The sequence below is a fragment of the Passer domesticus genome, chromosome 27 (genome assembly GCF_036417665.1).
Source record: "Passer domesticus isolate bPasDom1 chromosome 27, bPasDom1.hap1, whole genome shotgun sequence".
Classification (NCBI taxonomy): domain Eukaryota; kingdom Metazoa; phylum Chordata; class Aves; order Passeriformes; family Passeridae; genus Passer; species Passer domesticus.
In genome coordinates, this window is record NC_087500.1 from 2,009,529 (window position 1) to 2,031,964 (window position 22,436).

The 22,436-nt window shown below is 47.7% G+C and overlaps 1 protein-coding gene across 2 annotated transcripts in view; it reads left to right on the forward strand.

Moving 5' to 3' along the window:
* The window catches only part of NSF (N-ethylmaleimide sensitive factor, vesicle fusing ATPase), a 75,507-nt gene that overhangs the window by 38,958 nt on the left and 14,113 nt on the right, over positions 1 to 22,436 (forward strand). For both annotated transcript variants that reach the window (XM_064400159.1, XM_064400158.1), the window contains exons 9-17: positions 9,873 to 10,072; positions 12,823 to 12,988; positions 13,452 to 13,526; positions 15,216 to 15,403; positions 18,304 to 18,399; positions 18,963 to 19,119; positions 20,248 to 20,381; positions 21,825 to 21,891; positions 22,081 to 22,160. In XM_064400159.1, coding sequence (XP_064256229.1) covers positions 9,873 to 10,072; positions 12,823 to 12,988; positions 13,452 to 13,526; positions 15,216 to 15,403; positions 18,304 to 18,399; positions 18,963 to 19,119; positions 20,248 to 20,381; positions 21,825 to 21,891; positions 22,081 to 22,160 — 1,163 coding nt within the window. The remainder of the gene's footprint in view (positions 1 to 9,872; positions 10,073 to 12,822; positions 12,989 to 13,451; positions 13,527 to 15,215; positions 15,404 to 18,303; positions 18,400 to 18,962; positions 19,120 to 20,247; positions 20,382 to 21,824; positions 21,892 to 22,080; positions 22,161 to 22,436) is intronic.

The window sequence follows — 22,436 nt, forward strand, 5'->3', positions numbered from 1 at the left end:
TTGGGGCAGTGAGTTCTCCCTGAGGGACAGCCCTTCACAGCCCTGTTTCCAGGGAATCCTCCTTTCCAAGCCCTTTCAGGATGTCTGTGCCAGCTCAGAGTGAGGCTGTGTCACTCTGTGGTGAAGGGAGTCTGCCTTTGGTTGCTCTCAGCTGCAGTTCAGAGCCTCTTGCTCCAGCTGAAGCTCCTCTGTTTATTTGACAAATGTGGTTTTTTCCCATCCATGGTAGATGCTGGTTTTCTGCTGAGGCTTTAAACCCAGCTCATTGAGCACCTTGTGCTCTTGCCTAGAACACTGTTCTCTCTTCTTGTTGTTTTTTCTTTCCCCCTGACTCCAACAGGTATTTATTCACTTGGAACAACATTTTTGGTATTTAGTGCCTGGAGCTGTAATTTGCAACAAATCTGTAAAGTCCCTTCTCAGCCCTGAAAACAAAACACTTGTGCTGACCCTCTTTTCCTTATTTAAGAACCCTCTGGTGTCCCCAAGCTTTGAAACAGAGTCTTGACTTGCAGCAGGGAAGGGATTTCTCTGACTCCTGTGGCACATTAATTGTTAGAGGCCTCAAAGAGCAAATTCTGCATGGACATGTTGTTTAATAACAGGCAGAGAAATGTTTGGTGTTACAGGTCACGTTCCTTCTAAGACACTGAAATGGAACCCAAACTCCCCATCCGCTCCTGCTACCATAAATAAACTAAATCAGACTTTTTGAAGGTGGTTTCTGTTTCCTGGGAACCATCTTAACCTGTGCTCTTGACCTGCCCTCTCAGGATCAGTTTCTCAGAGCTCTGTAATTTTGAAGTCCAGCTCATGATGGAGAAGTTAAATACCAACATAACACAAGGGGAACATTGAAATGAGCAGACACTCAGATTATTTTCTTCCTCAGATTCTGTCTGAAGTGGAGACTTGTCTGTTAAGCTGCCTTAAAAATTAATGCATTAATGTTCTCAAAGTACTCAGATACTGTAAGAGAAGAATAATGATGGAAAGGTTCTCACCCAGCTATTCTGAAAATAGGGTAGTTTTAATGAAAAATCAGTGTCAGGCATGTCTAACCTCAGCTGGGGTGCTGGGAATGCCAGGCCCTGCTGGGCAGCCTGTCCCAGTGCTGGGTGCTGCTCTCTGCCTTTGCACCCAGCCTGCTCCTGTCTCTCCAGCATTCTCCAGGGCAGCTCTGGGGTTCTGAGGCCATTTCTGTAACCTCTACCTCATCCATCATTGCTTCTCCTCCCTTCCCTGCTCAGGACTGTGGTGCCCAACCCAAACCATGGGTCTGTTGTGGATCAGCAGGTCCTGGCTGTGCCTCGCTGTCTGGGCTGGGCAGAATCCTCACTGAGATGATTTTTTTTTTCTTTTTTTTTTCAGCATGCAGTTAATTATTCCTCCCCAATTAGAAACTCGTGCATCAGGTTACATGGATTTCAGATGAATTTAATCCTGTCTGTGTGTTTGTAGCTCTTGGCTTTGCAGTGTGCAGATTTAATTGGAGCATTCTGTTCTGTTCCATCTCCCAGGCACCACATGCCACTAAATTCAGGATGGATCATTTCTCACTGTGCTTTTAAGTTCATGGGGTTTAATCTACTTTTCATCCACCTCTAACTTCATTCAGCCTGTGCTTTTCCTGCATCTCTAGGAGGGTGTCTAACACATATTTATATTTTTAGGGACGTCTAAATGTCTCTCTCTTGCTTTGTTTCCTCAAACCCTCTGTGTGGGGACCCCCATGTTTTCCTTGAGGGAAGTTGTCTCAGACTGGCCTAATAAAATTGTTCTGGCTACTCCTTGTAGTCTTCTTTTCTTCTACCTACTTAAAAAGACATTATCTCAGAATTTTCCAGCCATCTGGTTAGTGCTGGGTCTGTACAACACAATCAGAAAGCAGCTGAGGTTGAAAGGCACCTCTCAATTTAGTCCAACCCCACAATTCTCTCCCTTTTCCCTTTACAGCACCAGGGATGACATTTGCCATCTCCCCCCTGGTTTCTCACCCACCCTGTTCAGGTTCTCACTGACTTTGAGATGATTTCACCCACTCTGAGTGAAGTTCATGTCCAGGTGATCTGCCAGTATCCAACAGTTGTGGGCTCTTGTGTCCCTTGTTCTTTTTCTGCTTCTGTTTGCTGTTCCTACCCGTTTGTCACTTTTATTAATATGAGCTGTCACAGAATATGTCAGCTCTTCACTGGTGTAAATAAGTATTGAACAGCTTGAACTCAGCATTTGCTGTTGTTAACTCTTCTTCTTTGCTGAGAATGGACCAGTGCTTTCCTGCTCTTCTCCTGCTGATGGGATTTCACCTGGAGTGCTCTGCTCACCCTGGGGCACCTGGATCCAGGGCCAGCCAGGCTGGGTCTGGGCACTGAACTCTTCCTTTGGGGAGAGCAGGGAAGAAGTCCCTGACATCTTTCACTTGCCTCATCTTCTGAAAAGCAGAGATTGACTTTGGCATCCCCCAGGGATGGGGAAGAAAGTGAAGTTGCTGAATTAATCAGAATTACTTCTTGTGTTGGGTTGCTGGATGCAGCACAACTGGAAAACTTTGGAGGAGGGCATCAAAATGGGGGGCAGGAAAGCTTCTGGACACAGAGTGAGCTGACTTGAAGGACTTCAGTCCTTGGAGGGGTATGAGAGAGAGGGCTTCCAAATTCTGCACCAAAGGAAATGATTCCCTTTTAACACAGGAATGTGGAAATGGGAATGTGGCAGATGGTTTGGAGGGAGGGGAAGGAGCTTTTCACCAAACCTGCAGCTAGGAATTTCTGCATGGATGGCCAGAGCCATCAGTGGGTTCTGGGAGGGCTTTGCTCCTGCTCCAGGCTGCAGGGGTGTTGGTTGGTGGCATCACCATGGTCTGGCACCTCCAGTTTGTCCTGGGAGCCCTGGGGTGTCCCCATGCCCCGGGGTGTCTGTGTGTGTTCACAAGGCAGGAAGTGTTCAGCAGGCGTTCCCAAATCCCAGTGTTGGCTTTCTAACAGATGGGAATGATCCAGCTTCATCCCAGGAAGCAGGGAATGCTGGTGGGATCTGTGCTGCTGGCTTCCAGGTGGGATGGGGCTGTGAACATCCTGGCTGTGCTCAGCTTCCCACAGAACCTGCCTGTGGAATTAGGGATCTTTCTGCAGCACTCTTAAGAGACATTTACTCCTTGCTACTGTGCTGGCTTCCCTTAGTGCTTGGTTTTGTTTGTTTATACTCTTAACAAAATCCCTTCTCCTGAGTGTCCTGGTGCTGTTTTTGTAGCCAGAGGCATTCTGTTGGAAGTGTCTCTCTGAGATGCTGATTTATTTTCATTTCTAGCACCTTCCCTCAGAAATGGATAAAAGCCCTTGTCATAAATCTCATTATTGCCTCCTGATGGATGTGTGCACTGAGCTCCTCAGAGCCAGTGGATGTGCTGGGGAATCACTTTCCAAAGCTCCATAGAGAACTTCACTTTGTCTTCTCTTTCCAGTGGCAGAGGATTTGATAAATCAAAACTCTGACCATTGAGAAAATAAAAAAATTTGGTTCAGGTGTGGCCCTTTCCCTGCTCCAGCTTTGAATTCAAAGCAGACACTCTGGGCTTGCAGCATGAGAGGGAAATTCCACCCAGCTCTACTTTTAGGGAAATTTTGCCTGCATGGCAGGTGAAGTCTGGGAACCCTGAACTTCCTGTAACCTGCCCCAAGATGAATGTGCAGAGATAAAAATCTCCCTGCTGTGCTGGGGCCTTACCATCCATGCAGGTTCCTGGTGGTGCATCTGAGTGATCCAATCACACCAGAATGCTTTGATTTTAATTAAAAGGGGAATTACACTCCCAACGAGAAAATCCCTGTTATACTAAATCAGTTCTTCTGATCTCTCCAATAAATTGAAGAGGGAGAATTGAACAAATAAACTTTATCTTGTCTTTGGGAAGGTGATGTTCTGGGTCAAACCAGAGTTTGACTTCCATTAGTAACACCAGTAACTCTCCCATTCTCAGCAGTTTTTATGAGTTTTCCCTCATATTTTGTTTCCCATATTTGTATGTTTGAGTTCCTGTTAATGTCCCTATTCAGCCTCTGTCATTGAATGGCATAATTTAAGGCTCAGGTTACAGCAATGACCTTTTTTTGGAGCTCATCAAATGATGAGCTGAACTGGTTGGAGATGTCTGCACAGCTGTAATTTGTGTTTAGAAAGATTCTCATAATGGTATTGACATTTGGGCCACATTGGTGAAATCAGCAGAGGGGAGATAAACTTAATCAAAATTCCTGTGTGGTGCAGAGGATCCCACTGTGATTTGAGAGGTAACATTTGTGATTTGTCATCACCTGTCTATTTTAATAAAGTCCTGCTTATCCTTAAAACTTTGATTTTAGCCAGGTGAACGTGGCTGTAAAGGGAAATGCCTGCTGGAGTCGTTTGTGGCAGTTTTATTTGAAGAGGAACTAATTGCTTTGGGGTCAGGAATGTTCTGCCACCTGCCCCAGACCCTGCTCTCAATGTTGCCCATTCAGTGGCACCCAAGGCTTGCAGCAGGTGGTCAGGGATGTGCTCAGGGTCCAGGCAGGGGGAGCCTGGGGAGCTCAGAGAATCCCTTGCTGGGATTTCTCTGAGGAAAACTCCAGGGCCCAGCTGGAGCTGTGCCGGGGGAGCACTTGGTTGGGTATCAGGGAAAGGTGCTTTTCCCCAGAAAAGTTGAATTTTTAACCATTTCCGCCCTCATGTGGGGTTTTTCAGAGGATTGGGGCTATTTGGGATGATTTTGGCTGTGGAGTCAAGGATTTTTTACCTTTGGGAGAGGAAAACCCAAAACTCTAATCCACAGGGTAAGGGTGATGATCTGGATTTTATGTTCCTTTTATTGACTTAATATTGAACCCGTACAAATGGTCTGCAGAAAGTTGAACTTTTAACCATTTCCAACCTCATTTAGGGTTTTCCAGAGGGTTTGGGGCTGGATATTTGGGAATTTCACTGTGGGGTTGTGGATTTTTTTACCTTTGGGGGAAGAAGGGAAGGGGCTCAGTGTGAATTATTATGTTCCTTTTATTGAATTAATCTTGAATTGCTGTAGGAAGTTGAGTTTTTATCCATTTCCAACCTCAGTTGGGGTTTTCCAGAGGGTTTGGGGTTGGATTTGGGATGATTTCACTGTGGGGCTGTGGATTTTTTGCCTTCCTGGCTGTGGGATTTGGGGAGGAAAACCCAAGGGAAGGCGCTCAGTGTGGATTTTGTGTTCCATTTATTGACTTAATCTTGAATTGCTAGGCACTGCCCAGGCTCCCCAGGGAATGGTCCTGGCCCTGAGGCTGCCAGAGCTCCAGGAGCCTTTGGACACCACTCCAGAGATGCCCAGGCTGGGATTTTGGGATGTCTGGGCAGGGCTGGGACTGGATGATCCCTTCCCACTCAGGGTACTCCAGGATTCCTTTCCTTTCCCTTGAACAGGAGGAAGGTGAACATTCTGGGAGGTTTCTAAGCAGATCAGTCCAAACCAGTTTGTGTTTGGTGTCCCAGTCTCCCCGTGGGAGATGAGATTCTGGGTGTGGGGTGTTCCAGCTGAGGCCAGGGCAGCTCATGCACAGAGGGGAATGTTTGTGCTTCTCAGGAAGTTCAGATTTTTTGGGCTGTGGAAGAGAAGCTTCTGGGGGATGTAACTCAGTTATACTTCTTGTAGGAAGGGATTGGGAGCTGCAGGAATCCCAGAATCACTGAGATTGGAAAAGACTTCCAAGACCATGGAGCCCACCCTGTGCCTGATCCCTTCCTTGTCACCAGCCCAGAGCACAGAGTGCCACATTCCTTGGACAAGGGTGTTCCTGGGACACCTCCAGGGATGGGCACTCCAAACCTCCCTGGGCAGCCCCTTCCAAGGCCTGACCACCCTTTCCATGGAGAAATTCCTGCTGATGTCCCACCAGAGCCTTCCCTGGTATAGCTTCAGGCCGGTTCTCCTTGTCCTGTCCCTGTTCCCTGGAGCAGAGCCTGACCCTCCTGGCTGTCCCCTCCTGTCAGGAGTTGTGCAGAGCCACAAGGTCCCTCCTGAGCCTCCTTTTCTCCAGGCTGAGCCCCCCCAGCTGCCTCAGACACCTCTCACAGGACTTAGAAGAAAACCAGAAGAACCAACCAGAACCAGACTGTTGGTGTTTGTGTTGTGAGCACCCTGGCACAGCCACTCCCTGCAGCACCATGGCCCTGCCTGGCTGGGCTGGGAGCAGAGCCCTGACCTGCCAGTGCCCTTTGGTGGCCTCTGTGGGCCTTTGGTGGCCTCAGTGGGCCTTTGGTGGCCTCGTGCTGGAGCCCAGGAGCTGCTGGAGCATTGCTGTGCTGGGATTTCCCTGCAGAGATCACTTGTCAGCACCACCCTGCCTGGTGCAGTTTGGTTACAGAGGAGATCCTGCTCCCCCATGAGCAATGCCCTCATGACAGGGATTTGACAGAAAGAGCTTTTAATTTATCTGTGCCTCACTCCCTTCCCTGTGAGATTTGTCTGCACTGCCAGTTTATGTTGTTTATGCTTTTGACTCACAGATGCCTCAGTGCTGACTCATGAGTTCTTAGCCACAGCTCTGGATTTCTGTAGTAAATTTTTTATCTGCAGAGAAGCCCAGCAGGATCTCTCAGCTTTATTGCTGGGCTTACCCAGTGCAGCACTGCTGCTCCCTGGGTTTTGGGAGGATCAGCTGCTCCTCAAGGCAATGTCCTGGAGCTTCACTGCAGTGAATGAGCAGCCAGAGAGAGAGGGAAGAGAGCCTGTGGGGTCACAGGAATTAAATAATATTGAGCAGTTGTTCAGACAGAAATCAATTCTTTATTGCCATAACCTTCAGGAGTAAGTGAAATCACAGCAGAGGGTTGGGAAGGTGATAAGGGGTAGGTGTTTGTCCTTTACAGGCAGAACTGCCCTGAGGTCTGAGCAGCCCTGAGGGCTCTGTGGGATGGGCTGGGGTTCCCATGGAGCTGAGACAAGCCAGGCACCAGGGGGGAAGTCATCCTGTGGGGTGACAGACAACTCCAAGTGCTCAGGCTCCTTGAGCCTGGCAGAAACTGAGCTCAGGTCCCCTCAGTCTGAGCTTGGAGCCATCAGTTTGCTGCCTTTTGTTGATTTTGATTTTAATGTGCATCCTGAGCACTGCAGGGCTCTTGTTGGGTGGGTCACATTCTTAAAGAAGTCAATCCACAAGAATGGAGTAAAAAATAGATTTTCATATATTTATTAAAAAATAAAAAAACCAAACTCTGAGTCCCACCATTCCCAGCACTCCTGAGGCCACCACTGACCCATATTCCCTCTGTTCTCTGAGGCTTTCCCTCAGCCTGGTGCTCAGGGTTCAGAACCTGGTGCTGATGCACCATCTCCTACTGCAGGGTTTTCCAGCAGCAGCTTCCAGGCCAAAGGTTTGGTCTGTGCAGTTAAAGGAACAAAACAAACCTGGTTGTGGACAGGGGCTGGTCCCACAACCTCTCTTGGCACAGTGTGGGAAGTTGGGGCATAAGGATGTTCAGAGACAGCATAGTGATAAAATATGGGGTCACAAGCTGTATATCCACAGTTCCTTCAGGGAAACTCTTCTTGTTCACCCTGCAGCCTCTCCCAGGAGCTGTGAGCACACTTGGAACACATGTGCCTGTCACTGGTGGGATGTGTCCAGCCTCAGCTTGCAGCAGTTGCATCCCCTCTTTCCCTACAGGAGGGAATTTAAACACACAGTGTCCAAAGTCTTGTTATTTGAACAAATTATAATATTTCAGGTCTTTCTAATTACAGCATTTTGGGTTGATAATGCTGGCATTTCTTGGAAGATTTTTCAGTTTTCTCAATATTTATTCTATGAACTCTCAGCCAGAACTGGATGTGTGATATGGGACTCACCAAAGCCCAGTACAGGGGTAAAAAGTTTGGCATTATCACACAATATTCCTTATTTTCTCTTTGAAGAATCAGATGAGTGTGTTTGACCTGTGTCTGCTTTGCTTGGTGTGCAGGCTGTAAAAAACAATCTGCAGCCCCTCTCTTCCTGGGGATTCAGCATCCCTAGAACCTCCTTTTGGTGAGAATTGTGTTATTCCCACCTTTCGCAAGGGATCTCTGGTGCTCTGTGTTCCTGCAGTTACAGCTTGGAGTGGCTGATGGATGGAGAGCCCTTGAGTTGGTCTAGGGGTTGTTTTTCCTTGGCACATCCTTGGGATGATGCTTATCCAGCCTGTGTTTGAATTTCTCTGACAGCAGCACTGAGCAGAGCTCAGGCCCATCCCTGCCAGCTCCCTGTGCCTCCCTCAGTGCTCTGGGGCTGTCCCCATCCTCTCTCAGCCCTTATGGTGCTTCAGGTTTTAGCTTTTCTATTTTTCAGGTTCTGTGCTGCTTTAGTGGGTGGGTGTGGGCTTCATATCAGGGGATGGTGAGCTCTCTGTACAGAACAGGGAGACAAAACAATTCCTGCTCCAGCTGGGGACCAAGGACAAATGATCCAAATCTCAGGCCCAAAGGCGTAAACAACATGGGCTGAAGAGAGAAAAACAAAGAGGATGTGACTGCATGGGCTAAAGCTGTAACTGGACAATTAACTCCAATATGCAAATGGAGCAGAGCTTATAAAAGTGAGAGACCCTGTGAGCAGTGGGGCATTTTGTGACCATTTTGGGTTCACCTGGGGTGCAGCCCTGTATTGTAAATTCAGGGCCACTGATGAAGGAAGGATGAGGAGGACTCCATCTTATCAGAAGGCTAATTTATTACTTTCTTATACTATATTATATTAAAGAATACTATACTATACTATACTAAAGAACACAGAAAAGGTACTTACTGCATGCTAAAAAAATAATAATAGAACTCGTGACTCTTTCCAGAGTCCTGACACAGCTTGGCCTCAATTTGCCAATGAGTGAAAACAACTCACAGCAGAATCCAATGAAACAATCACCTTGGGTAAAAAAATCTCCAAACACATTTCACATGAGCACAACACAGGAGAAGCCAATGAGATAAGAACTGTTTCTCTTTTCTGTGAGGCCTCTTGCTGCCTTTTCAGCTTCTCAGGAGAAGAACCCTGGGCGAAGGAATCATGTTCAGAGAGTGTGAATGCCCCAGCCCTGGCTGGGCTCTTGTGCTGCCCAAAGTGGATCTATTGAGGTCTCCTAATAAATTCCTACAGTAAGAGCCTGAATGAGAGATGCAGGACTTCAGGCAGCTCTTCCAAATGCAGGTTATTACATCCAAGATGTTGCAAACACCCCAGGGTTGTGGGTGACAGGGCCTGTGCCTACAGCTGGCAGCTCCAGCTTCAGGCAGGCCTGGGGATCCTTAGTTTAGGTTACAAATGCATTATATACCTTGCTGAGCATCTTAATACAGTAGAACCAATCTATACCTTGACTTTTATCTATAGCCTATCATAACTACTATAATTACCATATTCATGTTACTATTCTCCAATCACTAAAAGTTAGTATATTATAGTTGAAGCTAGAAGTTGTTTTTCAGTTTTCTTGCAGTGGAAAATTCTGAGACCTTTTTTCTACTTGCAACATCAGCTGACTTGTTTGCCTGTGCTATCTTTCTGCTTGGTAAAAACATCTTCTTGTTTGACATGGGTTTATCCTTTGCTCTAAGTGATAAAAACCCTTCTAACCAACATACCCTTTGCCTCCTTGGTTGTCCAGTGAGCCTGGCTCAGCAATTCTTTTCTTCTATATCAAAACTTGCTTCCATCTCTATTCCTTCTTCAGATTCTATATTCAAAAATCTTTTTGCCAAGCATCCATATCTATGAAATATGAAATATTTTTTGTCAAATTTTCATCCTTCCCAACAGCCTCCTGTAATCTTTAGCTCCTCCAGTCTCTGCTCCAGGCCAGCCTTCTGAAGCACCCCTCCCCTGTCCTTGCAGGCTGCAAGCACGTGAAGGGGATCCTGCTGTACGGGCCCCCGGGCTGCGGGAAGACGCTGATGGCGCGGCAGATCGGCAAGATGCTCAATGCCAGGGAGCCCAAGGTGGTCAACGGGCCCGAAATCCTCAACAAGTACGTGGGAGAGTCCGAGGCCAACATCCGGAAGCTGTTTGCTGATGCAGAGGAGGAGCAGAGGAGGGTGAGGACACACAGCAATGGGGGTGGTGGGAGTGAGACCAGTGCGGTCTTTGTGAGGTTCCCCATGAAGAGATGAATCTGACTCCATGTTCTCAGAAGGCTGATTTATTATTTTATGATATTATATTATATTAAAAATACTATATTAAAACTATACTAAAGAAATAGAGAAAGGATACAGACAGACGGCTTAACAAGAATGATAATAAAGGCTTGTGACTGACTCCTCAGAGTCTGACACAGCTGATGATGACTGGTCATTAAGTAAAAACAATTCACATGAAACCAATCAAACATGCACTTGTTGGTAAACCATCTCCAGACCACATTCCAAAGTAGCAAAACATGGACAAGCTGAGGCTTCTCAGCTTCCCAGGAGAAAAAAATCCTGGCGAAGGGATTTTTCAGAAAATATGACAGTGACAGACCAGGAGAGACTGGAAAGGGTCTGGAATCTCAAAATTACTAATTACTGCTTGTATTAAAGGCAGAGTTGTTGGAACCCTGGCTGCTGAGAATTTCAGGCTTTCTGTACTGACAGACTCTGACCCCCAAGAGAACACTGAATTTGACCTGAGGCTATGAAGAAAGCTTCCAAAATTGAATAATACAGCTGAGATTATAGATGTGTAGTTTAAATAGAAGTGTGCATTATCACATAGTAGAAAACTTAGTGTTTAAGGTTTTAGAATATAGAAAATATATATATATATATAAAACAAGGTAGAGGTTTTAGAGAGGAGGCTAGTCCTTCTTCTTCACCTTCTTCATAGGTTTAGCTAGTATTGTGTAATTAGATAAAAAAGTCTGCATTGCAGGCCATGGGTTAAAAGTAAAAATCATTGGGTTAAAAGTAAAAAAAAGTTATTGGGTTAAAAGTAAAAATAATTTTGGTGTCATTTCTTAATTAGTTTATCCTTAAAAGACCTTATAGAGAGAGACAACTCCATTTTTTAGTTTGTTAATGTGAAGTGCTGTAGGACTCACAGTTTGTGAGACTGTAATATAGATAAGAACTAATAAACATCTAAGTCTGAACAAGAAATAACACCTCACACATTTAATTCCAACTCTAACAAAAAGAAAATAAGACTCAGCACAGGATTACTGCTTGGCTTGGGGTTATGGTTATTCCTGGTGAGTTGTGGAGTATTGGTGTTGTGCAGGCTCACAGTGTCAGCTGTGGAAACAGCCTTGGAAACTGGGAAGGCAGCTGGGCTCCAGCCAGCCCTGCAGACAGGGACAGTGTGCTGAGATTCCCTGCACAGTTATTTGGGAGCAATACAGCAGTGCCCACCCTGCTGGCTTTGGGTCATATCCTGTCACCTTCTCCAAAAGTCCTTAAAACTCAGATTGTGCAAATTTTCCTCTGTTTTTAGTTGCTTTTTTTTTTCTTCTTTTTGTGGGAGAGACATAATTGAATCTGTTTGGATTTTTCTTACTGAATTAAGCTGGCACGTAGGCTTTCAGGTTTTTAGGTTGTAGGCATATTAGTATGTTACAGCACTTGAAGTGTTATAATCAATACATGGTTAATTTTTCTCAGCAGAAAACTAACGGTTGAGAACAATGTCTTGAAACTAGAGATCTTTGAAACTGGAAGTGAGGATGGATAAAGATTCTATTTTTTCCAGTGATTTTTTTTTATCCATTGCTTTAAGTGGCTTTCAAACTCCCAATCTTTAGTTTCATGGTGTAAGTACTTCTTTCATGTGTGCTATGGTAATTTTTCTCTGCTGTGGATCACTTGATCTTGATAGATTTTTCTGATAAAGAAAATCAAATGTCAGGCTAGTCACAGTTAAATACAGGGAAGTCTTTTTAGAAGTCATTAGCAAATGATCCCTTAATTTTATTCAGCTCACAAGACTCAGATTTTGGTGGTGACTTGAAATAATTCCATTTCTTCAGCAAAAGGTTTATTAGTCAGTCAATCAGCTCTGTGTGGTAACACAGACCCACGTGAGCAATCTCCTGCTCCCTGGTGGCTGCAGCATCCCTGGGAGCTGCTTTCCTTGGCAATAACACACCTGTTAAAACCCACTGGATATTGGCTGCAGGGGCTGCTCCTGATGACAGCTGGGAGATTAAAAAGGTCTCCAAAAGGTTGGCATTGTGCTGCCTGTGTCTGGGGCAGATTGCCAGGGCCAGCACATGCACCCAGTGATAACGTGGTCTGCACTGGCCACAAAAGATGTTTTAGAGGTGGAATTTGAAGGGAAGAAGCTTCATAATGCAGTCACAAAAAGTATCCTGTTCTCTTAGCAGCTGCAACTGCCTCACCCCTGAGTGAACCTGGAAATGGCAGTTCTGGGGCTGACTGGGCTCCTTAAAAACATTATCAGCAGAGCTGCTCTGGCAAGCTGTGTGTTTACCAAGCCAGTCCAGCCTGGGGTGTTCCCACCCTGGTGCATCCCTCCCTCCAAGACAAGCCTTGTTCCCTGTCCCTGGTACCTGTCCCTTTCCCAGGTGCTGAGTGCTGGCACCCTTTGAGCTTTGGCCTTTGCTTGGCTTGCTCAGCCTCGTGCTCTTCCTTGAAACCTGTGTAGCTGCAAAGTCCTGAGTTTGGGCAGAGCCCCCTGATGTGGAGATGGGGCAGGATGTTCCCCTGGAGAGGGGTGAGATATACACACACACACATGTGTGATACTGAGCACACAGGGAGTCTCAGTGCTGTCGGTGTGGCTGAGCTTGGTGTTGATTTTGGATTGCTCTCAGCAATCTGTGACACTCCTGTCCTCTCTCCCACAGCTTGGAGCCAACAGTGGGGTGCACATCATCATTTTTGATGAGATTGATGCCATCTGCAAGCAGAGGGGCAGCATGGCTGGCAGCACCGGCGTGCATGACACCGTGGTGAACCAGCTGCTCTCCAAAATCGATGGCGTGGAGCAGCTCAACAACATCCTGGTCATTGGTAGGTGGGGCTGGCTGGGCACTGCTGGGGTTTGCCTCACTGCAGGGCAGCTGAGGAGCAGCATCAGCAGCAGGTTTAAAGGGAGGTGCTGCTGTGGTTGGCAGATATTGCTGCTTTCAGCAATTTCCTTATCTAGTTTTTGAGAAGGAGGGTGTCATAGTTTAGGGAAATCTGCAAGGACTGATAGAATTGATGTATCAGCCTGTGGGGGAGTGGGGCTGCTCCTGCTCTGCTTGTCCTGCTGCAGGATCCCAAGGACAGGCAGACAGAACCACAAGCACAGGTTTGATCCCTGTTGCCCTGACTCCCTCAGGGCATTTCCCAGCATTCCAGAAGATGAGTGCCTTCTGTCTGTTTTCTTGGGACTCTTTGAGTGTCTCCCTAGCTCTATGGGCTGTACCAGGGGCTGGAAACCCACTCAGGAAGCTCAGATAACAGTGTTTTGTTTTAACTTTGCCTTCAGGAATGACCAACAGACCTGACCTGATTGATGAGGCCCTGCTGAGGCCGGGGAGGCTGGAGGTGAAGATGGAGATTGGTAAGCACACTGCAGAGCCCAGTTCCTCAACTCCCTGGACCTACAGCAGCAAAGCAAATACAGATCCTAATGTGAGCAATCCCCAGCATGGCTCAGGAGCTGAACTTCCTGCAGCTCCCTCCAGAATATCAATTAAATCAGATCAATAGAGCACCACTTTGGACTTCCCTACTGATAAACCTGATCTGAGTTTCTGCCCAGCAGAGCGGGCAGGGATGGGCAGGCAGGACCCTGAATATTTGTGTGAATGAAGGGAGGCAAATAATGGTACAGGTCATTCCTGGGTGGAAATTGCAGGAAGGCCAGGCAAGAGCACTGGATGAACTAAAAGTGGGCCAAGAGCTTGGTTTGCCATTTCAGCTGGCAACTGGAAAAGCAGCTGTCTGTCAGTAGCTAGAAAGGGACTTTTGTAACTCTGCACACCCAGTGCAGGGTAAATTAGGGAATATCTGATCATGTAGGCTTTATTAAGAAAGTAAGCCCAGATCATCTTAGATTCATGAGAACAAATCACTGGCTTTGCATTTGAGGTCAGAATTTGGTCAGTGCAGGTTGTGGTGCAGCCTAAAGGGTGCCTGGCCTGGGGCTCAGTGCTGAGGTGGCAATTCCCTGAAGGAAGATGGAGTAGGGAACAGCCTGGGACTGCTGGAAAGCTCAGTGAGCCTGGAATGAACTATCAGGTGACAAGGCCTGAGTGCTCCTGGGTACTGTGCATGTTGTAAAATGTCTTTTCACATCCCCTCAGCACACACAGTGATCAGTGCCAATACCAGATCCCTGGAGCAGAGGCTGGAAGGGGCTGGGCACAGTGGGGCTCAGGGTGATGAGCCACACTGCCAGCTTACACTGCTAAGAGTAGGATCTTCTGTGTCACCCACTGTGGGCTTCAGAAATGACTTGCTGAGGTGCAGGCTGGGAAATGATCACCTCAGCTGGTGGAAAGGAACATTTTATGGGCATGATATGGGCCATGTGAAGAGGCTCTGGATTTTGGGAGAGTAAACTTTCAGCTGATTCAGTGATTAGTGGATGTGACCCCTTGGGAAAGGGCACTCAGGGATAGAGGAGCAGAACAGATTTTACCAGGGTCTGTGGTGACAGGGCAAGGAGCAGAAACGTTTAATGGACAGAGGACAGGGTCAGATGAGATATAAGGGAGAAATCTGTTATGGACAGGGTGGTGAGGCCCTGGCACAGGGTGCCCAGAGCAGCTGTGGCTGCCTCTGGATCCCTGGAAGTGCCCAAGGCCAGGTTGGATGAGGCTTGGAGCAGCCTGGGACAGTGGAAGGTGTCCCTACATGGCAGAGGTGGCACTGGATAGGCTTTAAGGTCCCTTCCCACCCAAACCATTCCATGGTAATTGCAGGGTGGGAGCTGGATTGAAGGATGCCAGGGGCCTGACCAGATTGTCATTCCTGGTGTGGAAATCTGAGAGCAGCCAACTTGGAAGAACCCTGAGGAATGAAACTCAACCTTGTGCTCTTCTTCCTGGTTTGGTGGTGGCACAGTTCAGTTTAGCAGTTAATGTAATTGAATGTTCTCAGTGCAAAGCATCATCAAATACCCTCATTGTGAGTGCAAGTTGCTCATGGTGGCAAGGGGTCTTGGAAGGAGGGGACCCTGAGGGGAGGCCAGGGGATTTGCAGTGCTGTGCTCAGGGGGTTGGGTGTGTTCTCTTCCCCATGCCAGGCCTGCCAGACGAGAAGGGCCGATTCCAGATCCTGCACATCCACACAGTGAGGATGAGAGAGCACCAGCTCCTGGCTGAGGATGTGGACATTGCAGAGCTGGCAGTGGAGACCAAGAACTTCAGTGGTGCTGAGCTGGAAGGTTTGGTTCGAGCTGCTCAGTCCACTGCCATGAACAGACACATTAAGGTCAGTCTTCTGCTGGGGCAAAAAAGGGAAAATAATTATGTTTGGAATATGGAATGTTTACCTCCCACTGGAAAGGGGCCTATCAGTGTACCTTAGGAGATGAAATTTATGTGGGCACCACCTTTTCCCTGTGCTTTTCTTTTGTTCTGAATTCCCTCTTCCCACTCCTGCCCTTCAGATGCCTCTTGCACAGCTTGGTGGAGTGGAAGGGGTGGTTTTTGAGGATGTTTTGCCAAAACCTGAAAGCCTTGGGCACAGTTTGTGCATTGGATCCAGGAGAGGAGGTGGGAATTAGAACAGCCATTTATGGGGAGGCTGTGCTGGAGCCTGAGCAGCTCAGTGTGTTGATAAATGTTCTGTAAGGAGGGGAGGTTACCATCTCAGAGCTGGTTTGGGGGCATAAAGACAAAGGTCACCAGTGGAGATCTGCAGGGGGTGTTTGGAAGGATGTGAGTGCACAGGATGCCAGTGAATTTTGGGTGTCCTCTGGGAGAGAGAATTGAAACAGGTGGAGGCAGGGATGGGGACTGACCTGACCATCACCTGGGGTCAAGTTCTTGGAGCTGGAATGGTCTGGAAATCCCAGCTCAGTCCTTGTCAGTGAAAATAGCAAAATAGCAAGGTTAGAATTTACCAGGAGAGGTAAAGAGCAAAAGTGGGGCTGTGATTACATCATGGATCAAATCCCTGGTGTACTGGGATCGTGCTGGAACCAGGGTGTGGGATGGCAGCAGGGGATCAGAGGTCCAGGAGGGTTTTCTTTGGAAAAATGGTTAAACTGGGATTCCTCAGCCTGAAAAAGTGTAGGGAAGGGTCATGGAGAGTGTGCTGGGATCAGGGAATGGGGATGGCTGTTCACTGTTTCCTCATGCAACAACCAGAAGAGCAGAGGAGATGTGCTTTGTGAGGAGAAGTGTTCCAGCCAGGGAAGGGACCCTCTGCTCCAAATCCAAATTCAGAGGGCTTTGTACAAAGTCTTCCATTGCAGATAAGTGCTGACATGGTGATCAGCATTTCAGTCTGATTCATGCAACCTTCCCTCTGTTCTCTGGGAACACCTCCCTGCCCTCCCAGTCCCACTGCCTGGGGGGGTCAGTGTGCCTGCAGGAGGGAGCTCAGGGCATGAAATGTCAGGGCTGGGAGGGCAGATGCAAGGCTCAGTATTCAGTGGTGTTGAAATATGAGATGATGAGGTGGTGAGGAAGGAGCCTGAGGCACAGCCCCTGCTCCCCTGGTCGGGGCTGGGGGCAGCTCCTGCAGGGAGAAGCCCTGGACATCAATCCCACAGCACAGGGACTGTAAAAATCTGCTCAGCCTCAAGTGTGAGGACAGCAAATCACATTTTCATTTCAGTGAGAAGTCATTTGCTGCTTAGACATTTGTATCTCCTGGGAGTGCTCCTTCTAAAGGAAAAATTACTCTTCCTGCTAATTAGTCTTGTATAACCATAATACTTGACAAGTTATTGTTTCATATAGCAGAAAACCACAAACATCATCACTTTCTCATTTTCTTGTGCTCTCTCTCAAAAAAAACCCCCAAAAAACCAGTGCTTCTGGATTCTTCCCTTTGCAGGCAAAACATTTTCCTTAAATAATTAATTTTGCTTATAGCTGATGTTTTGTCAGTGCTTGAGTTTTGGGTGAGTTTGGGGAGCGTTGGTGTTTTGATCTATTCCCTGTTGTGCCAAGAAATCCTGTGGGAAAAGGGGAGATGGCAATGTGCAAATGTGCAAGAGCAGTCCCCTCCTCTGGGGTGCTTTGTGATCCACATCTCAGTAATGTATGCATGTGTTTTCCACATGGGAAGTAGCCACGTGTTGTTTTGCTTTTCAAACACTTTGACATAGTAATTTTGGGTAATATTCTTTATTCTGAAATTGCTTTTAGCTAAATGAAGCAGTAAAGTACTTTATTCTTTCCTACAAGTACTGAAAACTTAAAATATACATCACAGGCCTGACCTAGTTTTCAGAAGCACCTGTGAGAAGCAAGAGCACGAATGGAAAATGAAGGGGCATTGTCTTCTGAATCATTTAAACGCTTGTGATTATCTCTCAAAGTGTGAAAAATTAAAACATGAGCTCATTAAAGGCTGGGGAGGTAAGAGCCTCCCTGGTTTTAAGTGTACACACAACTTCAGGAATTTATTGAGTGTTTCATCTCCCTCTGCAGAGTAGAAAAGTGATCACCTGTACTAAAGATGCCCTCAGATGTTTATTTGGCATGTGTGTTTGTGCTTGGTGGGTGTTTTTGGAGAAGGGACTCTGATTTCAGCCATCCTCTGGCTGCAGGTGTGTGTCTGGCACAGCAGGATTGCCCAGGCTGGGGTCCTGTGGTGGCTGTTTAGGGGCTGCAATTGCTGCTTCTCAAGACAAGCACCACGTCATTATTTTTATTGTTATTTTTCCTCCCATGCTCTGGTGCACTCTGTTCTTGCAGGTCCCTGTTGGAGGGGAATGTCTGAGACAAGTCTTTGAGGGTTAAATGTAGTTTATTTCTCTTAGCTCCCAGCTCCAAAGGGTACCTGTGTAATCCCAGTAAGTTGTAGAAGTTTGAGCTGGGCTGAGGTCAGTCCCACACTGGCACCAGTCTGAGCCTCACTGACTCCTGCTTTGCAGCACAGCAGCAGCAAGGGTGGGCCAGAGCTCCAGTGCTGTTCTTAGCTGGGGTGGCTTCTCTGAAATGGGGGTCACAGAGCTCCTCTGCACTTCAGCATCACCCACTGGGGTGGCACAGCTGCCCTGAGTGGCTCTTGGAGGTGGGCATGGCTCCAGGGGTACCCAAATGCCCCCACAGAAGCATTTTTCTTACTGAGCCCACAGGGCTGGGGCTGTGGAGGGAGGCTGGGGGGAGCTGGGTGGTGCTGCTGCATCTCAGTGGCCTTTATTGCCTTTCTAGGCCAGCAACAAAGTGGAGGTGGACATGGAGAAGGCAGAGAGCCTGAGAGTGACCAGAGGAGACTTCTTTGCATCCTTGGAGAACGATATCAAACCAGTAAGTGAGCACTGTGGGGCTGCAGGAACAGCCACCAGTGCAGTCATATGGGAGGGACACTTCCTTTGGGGTCACACAGCACTGGCATGTCCTGTTGTCCTGTGTTGTGAAGGTGGGAGCTCTGAGCTCTCTGTGTGCCTGTTGCTACCCAGAGAGTCATAAAAAGAGCTAGAACAGATAAAGAACAGCTGGGGGTTTCTTCTCCTTGTCACAGCTTTCCCTTTTAGGCCATTTCAGTTCCTGGGTGACAGCTTTATCCTGGGCTGGAGGAGGAGGTTTAAGCCTCATTTCTGGGAATTGTCTCCACACAGTGTGGAATCAGAACACACTGGTAACCTGCACTGAATAGAACTGGTTGTGAGGGCCTATGGAAAGATGATTCTGAACATGCCTGGTTCAGCCCTCTGAGCTGGAATGCTGTGAGTCACCAGGGGCTGTGACTGTCTCACTTCAGCATCTTCCAGAGCCTTGCTCCTGGTCATTTTTGTTTAATTGTTTCATGGTTTTTCAATGAGATGAATTTTTTTTTTTTTGCTAAAAGAAGTGTTCCCTCTCTCCTGCAGGCATTTGGAACCAACCAGGAGGACTATGCCAGCTACATCATGAATGGCATCATTAAGTGGGGGGACCCAGTGACGAGGGTGCTGGATGATGGGGAGCTGCTGGTGCAGCAGACCAAGAACAGCGACCGCACTCCCCTGGTCAGCGTCCTGCTGGAAGGTACAGCTGGGGAAACAGCTGGGAAATCCCCTCTGGGGGCTGCTCCTGCTCACCTCTGGCATCCTGCACCTGCAGGAAACACCTGTGGGAGGAGTGGAACTGGGCTCTTTCAGTTTGCTTGGGTGAAACTGCTTTGGATATTAAAACTGGCTGCTCAGCCAAAGGGATCCTGTGCTTGGAACGAGGGAGAAGGGAATGTACCCAGTGAATAACCAAAATGTACCCTCCAAATAACCAAAATGTACCCAGTGAAGAGCCTGCATTTGGCTGGTTTACAGTGGAGCTGTCTCTAGCTGAGTCAGTTGTCTAAATTCTCTTTGAAGTCACTGGAGAGCTCATCAGTGCAATTAGCTGAGTTCAAACAGCCACATTTGGGTGTCTCTGTCAGTTAAAGGTGGATCCCCTCTATCCAGACTGTTCTGCCTAAGGGGAGTTTTCAGATATTGGAAACTGGTTCCAGTATCTGTGTTACAAGTTTTGGAGGAGAATTTGTTATGTTGGAGTAGAATTTGTTATTTATCTCTTCCCTTTTTCCTTTCCCAAAGTCCAAAAAGATGCATTACCACTGTTGCTTGTAGTATGTAGCTTTGGAGTTAACCCTGAATAATTCCTTGTGTTTGTGCCCAGCAATTTCTTCTGTCCTTCCAAACTGATTCATGTTGGCCACGTGGATTCAGGTGTGTCTTTGGTCTCTGAATTATCCTGGTGTGAATTCAGGCAAATAACAAATTGTCTTTGCCAGTGTTTCCCTGGTGTGCCTGTTGCTGGCTTGTTTGCCAAGGTGCCAGCAGAGTTCATACTGAGACAGGACATAAGCTCAAGAAATTTATCCAAAATACAAACTCACACATTTTGGTGCCATGGCTGCTCCTACAGAAAGTGTAATGCCCCCTTTTGTGTCATGGCACATCATTCTGCATATGCTTAAGTAGTTCCATTAATTGCCTTCATGAGGAGGATTGGGTTGCAGCAGGAGCTAGTCTGCTCCTTCTGCAAGCAGGAAAAACATTCATTTCACACTGCAGATGCCTCTGGATGGAATTCAAACATACCCTAAGTATCATTCACACTGAGCATTGTCAGAGCTGTTTTCTCCCTTGTTTATTCCTTGTTTGTCCTTTGCTTCAGGACCCCCCCACAGTGGGAAGACTGCTTTAGCAGCAAAAATAGCAGAAGAATCCAACTTCCCCTTTATCAAGATCTGTTCTCCTGATAAGATGATTGGGTTTTCTGAAACAGCCAAGTGCCAGGCCATGAAGAAGGTACGTGTGTGTCATCCCCTGTGCCTGCTGACAGCCCAGTTCTGGTTCTCTCCTGCAGGGAAAGGTGAATTACCTTTGGCATGGTATTTTCAGCTATCTAGGTATGGAAATCCTGCATGTATTTATTTATAAAGTTGAATGTATCACAGAATTGTAGAATGGATTGGGTTGGGAGGGTCCTTAAAGCCCACCCAGTGCCACCCCTGCCATGTCAGGGATACCTTCCACTGTCCCAGGCTGCTCCAAGCCCTGTCCAGCCTGGCCTTGGACACTGCCAGGGATCCAGGGGCAGCCCCAGCTGCTCTGGGCACCCTGTGCCAGGGCCTGCCCACCCTCCCAGGGAACAATTCCTTCCCAATATCCCACCTAACCCTGTCCTCTGGCAGTGGGAGCCATTCCCTCCTGTCCTGTCGTGCCAGACTCCTGTCACAATGTTTTTGTGGCACTGGCACTGAGTGTCTCAGGGAAGGTTTCAAGTCTCAGTTCTGGTGTGTGATCCTGGCCAACAGTGCAGGAGAACAGATCTGGGATGAGCAGGGCTGGAGCTCTGCCTGTGCAGGGGGAGCCAGGAAGGGCTTAGGGCTGCACTTGGGGGAACAGATCTGCCTGAGTGGGACTGGGACCCATTCTGAGGTGGGGTTTTTATTTAAACAGAAGGTTTAACAACCTGGGCAGCCAGGGAATGTGAATGTGTTGAACATTTTCATTTCCTGGAGCAGCCCAGCACTTACTCTTCAGGTGATGGGTACTGAATGGAGCATGTGAGCTGAATGTTACTCTGATCACATTGGTGCAGGGTTGTAGAGTTTGTAAGGGCAGGAAGGTTCTTAGGAGAAGCAGTGGAGGTCCAGTTTGTGAGTTGGATCCAAAAGGAGCCTTTGGATTCACTGGAATCAGGGTTTGCTGGAGGCAGGGCTGCAGCACCACTGCTGTCCTTAGAGCTGCCTCCTGCTCACACCCAGAGCTGTGCAGGGCACTCTGCTGCTCCAGGAGAGGTGACTGGGGCTGAGATCCACACCTGAGTCAGTCCCTTCTCCCTGCAGGCTGCTGTTCTGCACAGTGCCCAATATCCAGCCTGAGGGGAAGAGCTTCACAGCTGTGTTACAGCTGGGGAGGTTCTGTGTGTGTGTGTGACACTATCAGTGTTGCCCCAGCTCCTAAAACAGAGAAATGGTGCTGGTTTCTCCCTGGCTTCCACTGAAGCTCAGGACAGCTGCTTGTTGCCAAGGGTGGGGGATAAATGAATAAATGAACCAAATTTGTGGAGATGGCAGTGTTTTATTGCCTGCAGGGAGCCTGATCTCTCATTACCCACCTGTTTCATTCTCAGATTACTCCTCTCAGTGCTGCTGTGTTCAGCTGAACCCACATCAGCAGGCCCAGCTGTGGCTGTCACAGTCCTGTGGCTGAGGTTTAGCACTGAGATATTTCACTGTTTTTCAGATCTTTGATGATGCCTACAAGTCCCAGCTCAGCTGTGTTGTTGTGGACGACATTGAGCGACTTTTAGGTGAGTCAGGAGGAGGGAGAGCTGTGCTGGCTGCTGCAGAAGTATTGATGTATTTGCAACGTTGAAACATTGCAAACTGGAAGTTATCTGGAACCATTTACTTCAAGGCCATTGAACTGGTTTTGATGCAGTGAAGTGGCTTAAATGTGCATCTACTCCAAGGACATTAAAATGAGTTTTTGCTTTCAGATTATGTCCCAATTGGACCTCGCTTCTCCAACCTGGTCTTGCAAGCCCTTCTGGTGCTGCTGAAGAAAGCCCCCCCTCAGGTAAGGCAGGGATGGGACAGTGGGACTGTCCCTGTTCCTGCAGGAATGGACAGTGGGAGCTCTGTGGCTGCCTGAGAGCTGCCTGTGGTGTTAATGCTTTGTCTGAGTCAGCCACGTTAATCCCAGCCTGCTGCTCTTCATTCACTTGGACATTTCTAGGATAACCACAAGGGATTCAGCTTGAAATATCTAATTACTGGGGGCTGTATCTTCTGCAGTTAGTCCTAAAAATACTGACTGAGGAAACCAGTTTAACCTTCACCATGTAAACTGAAT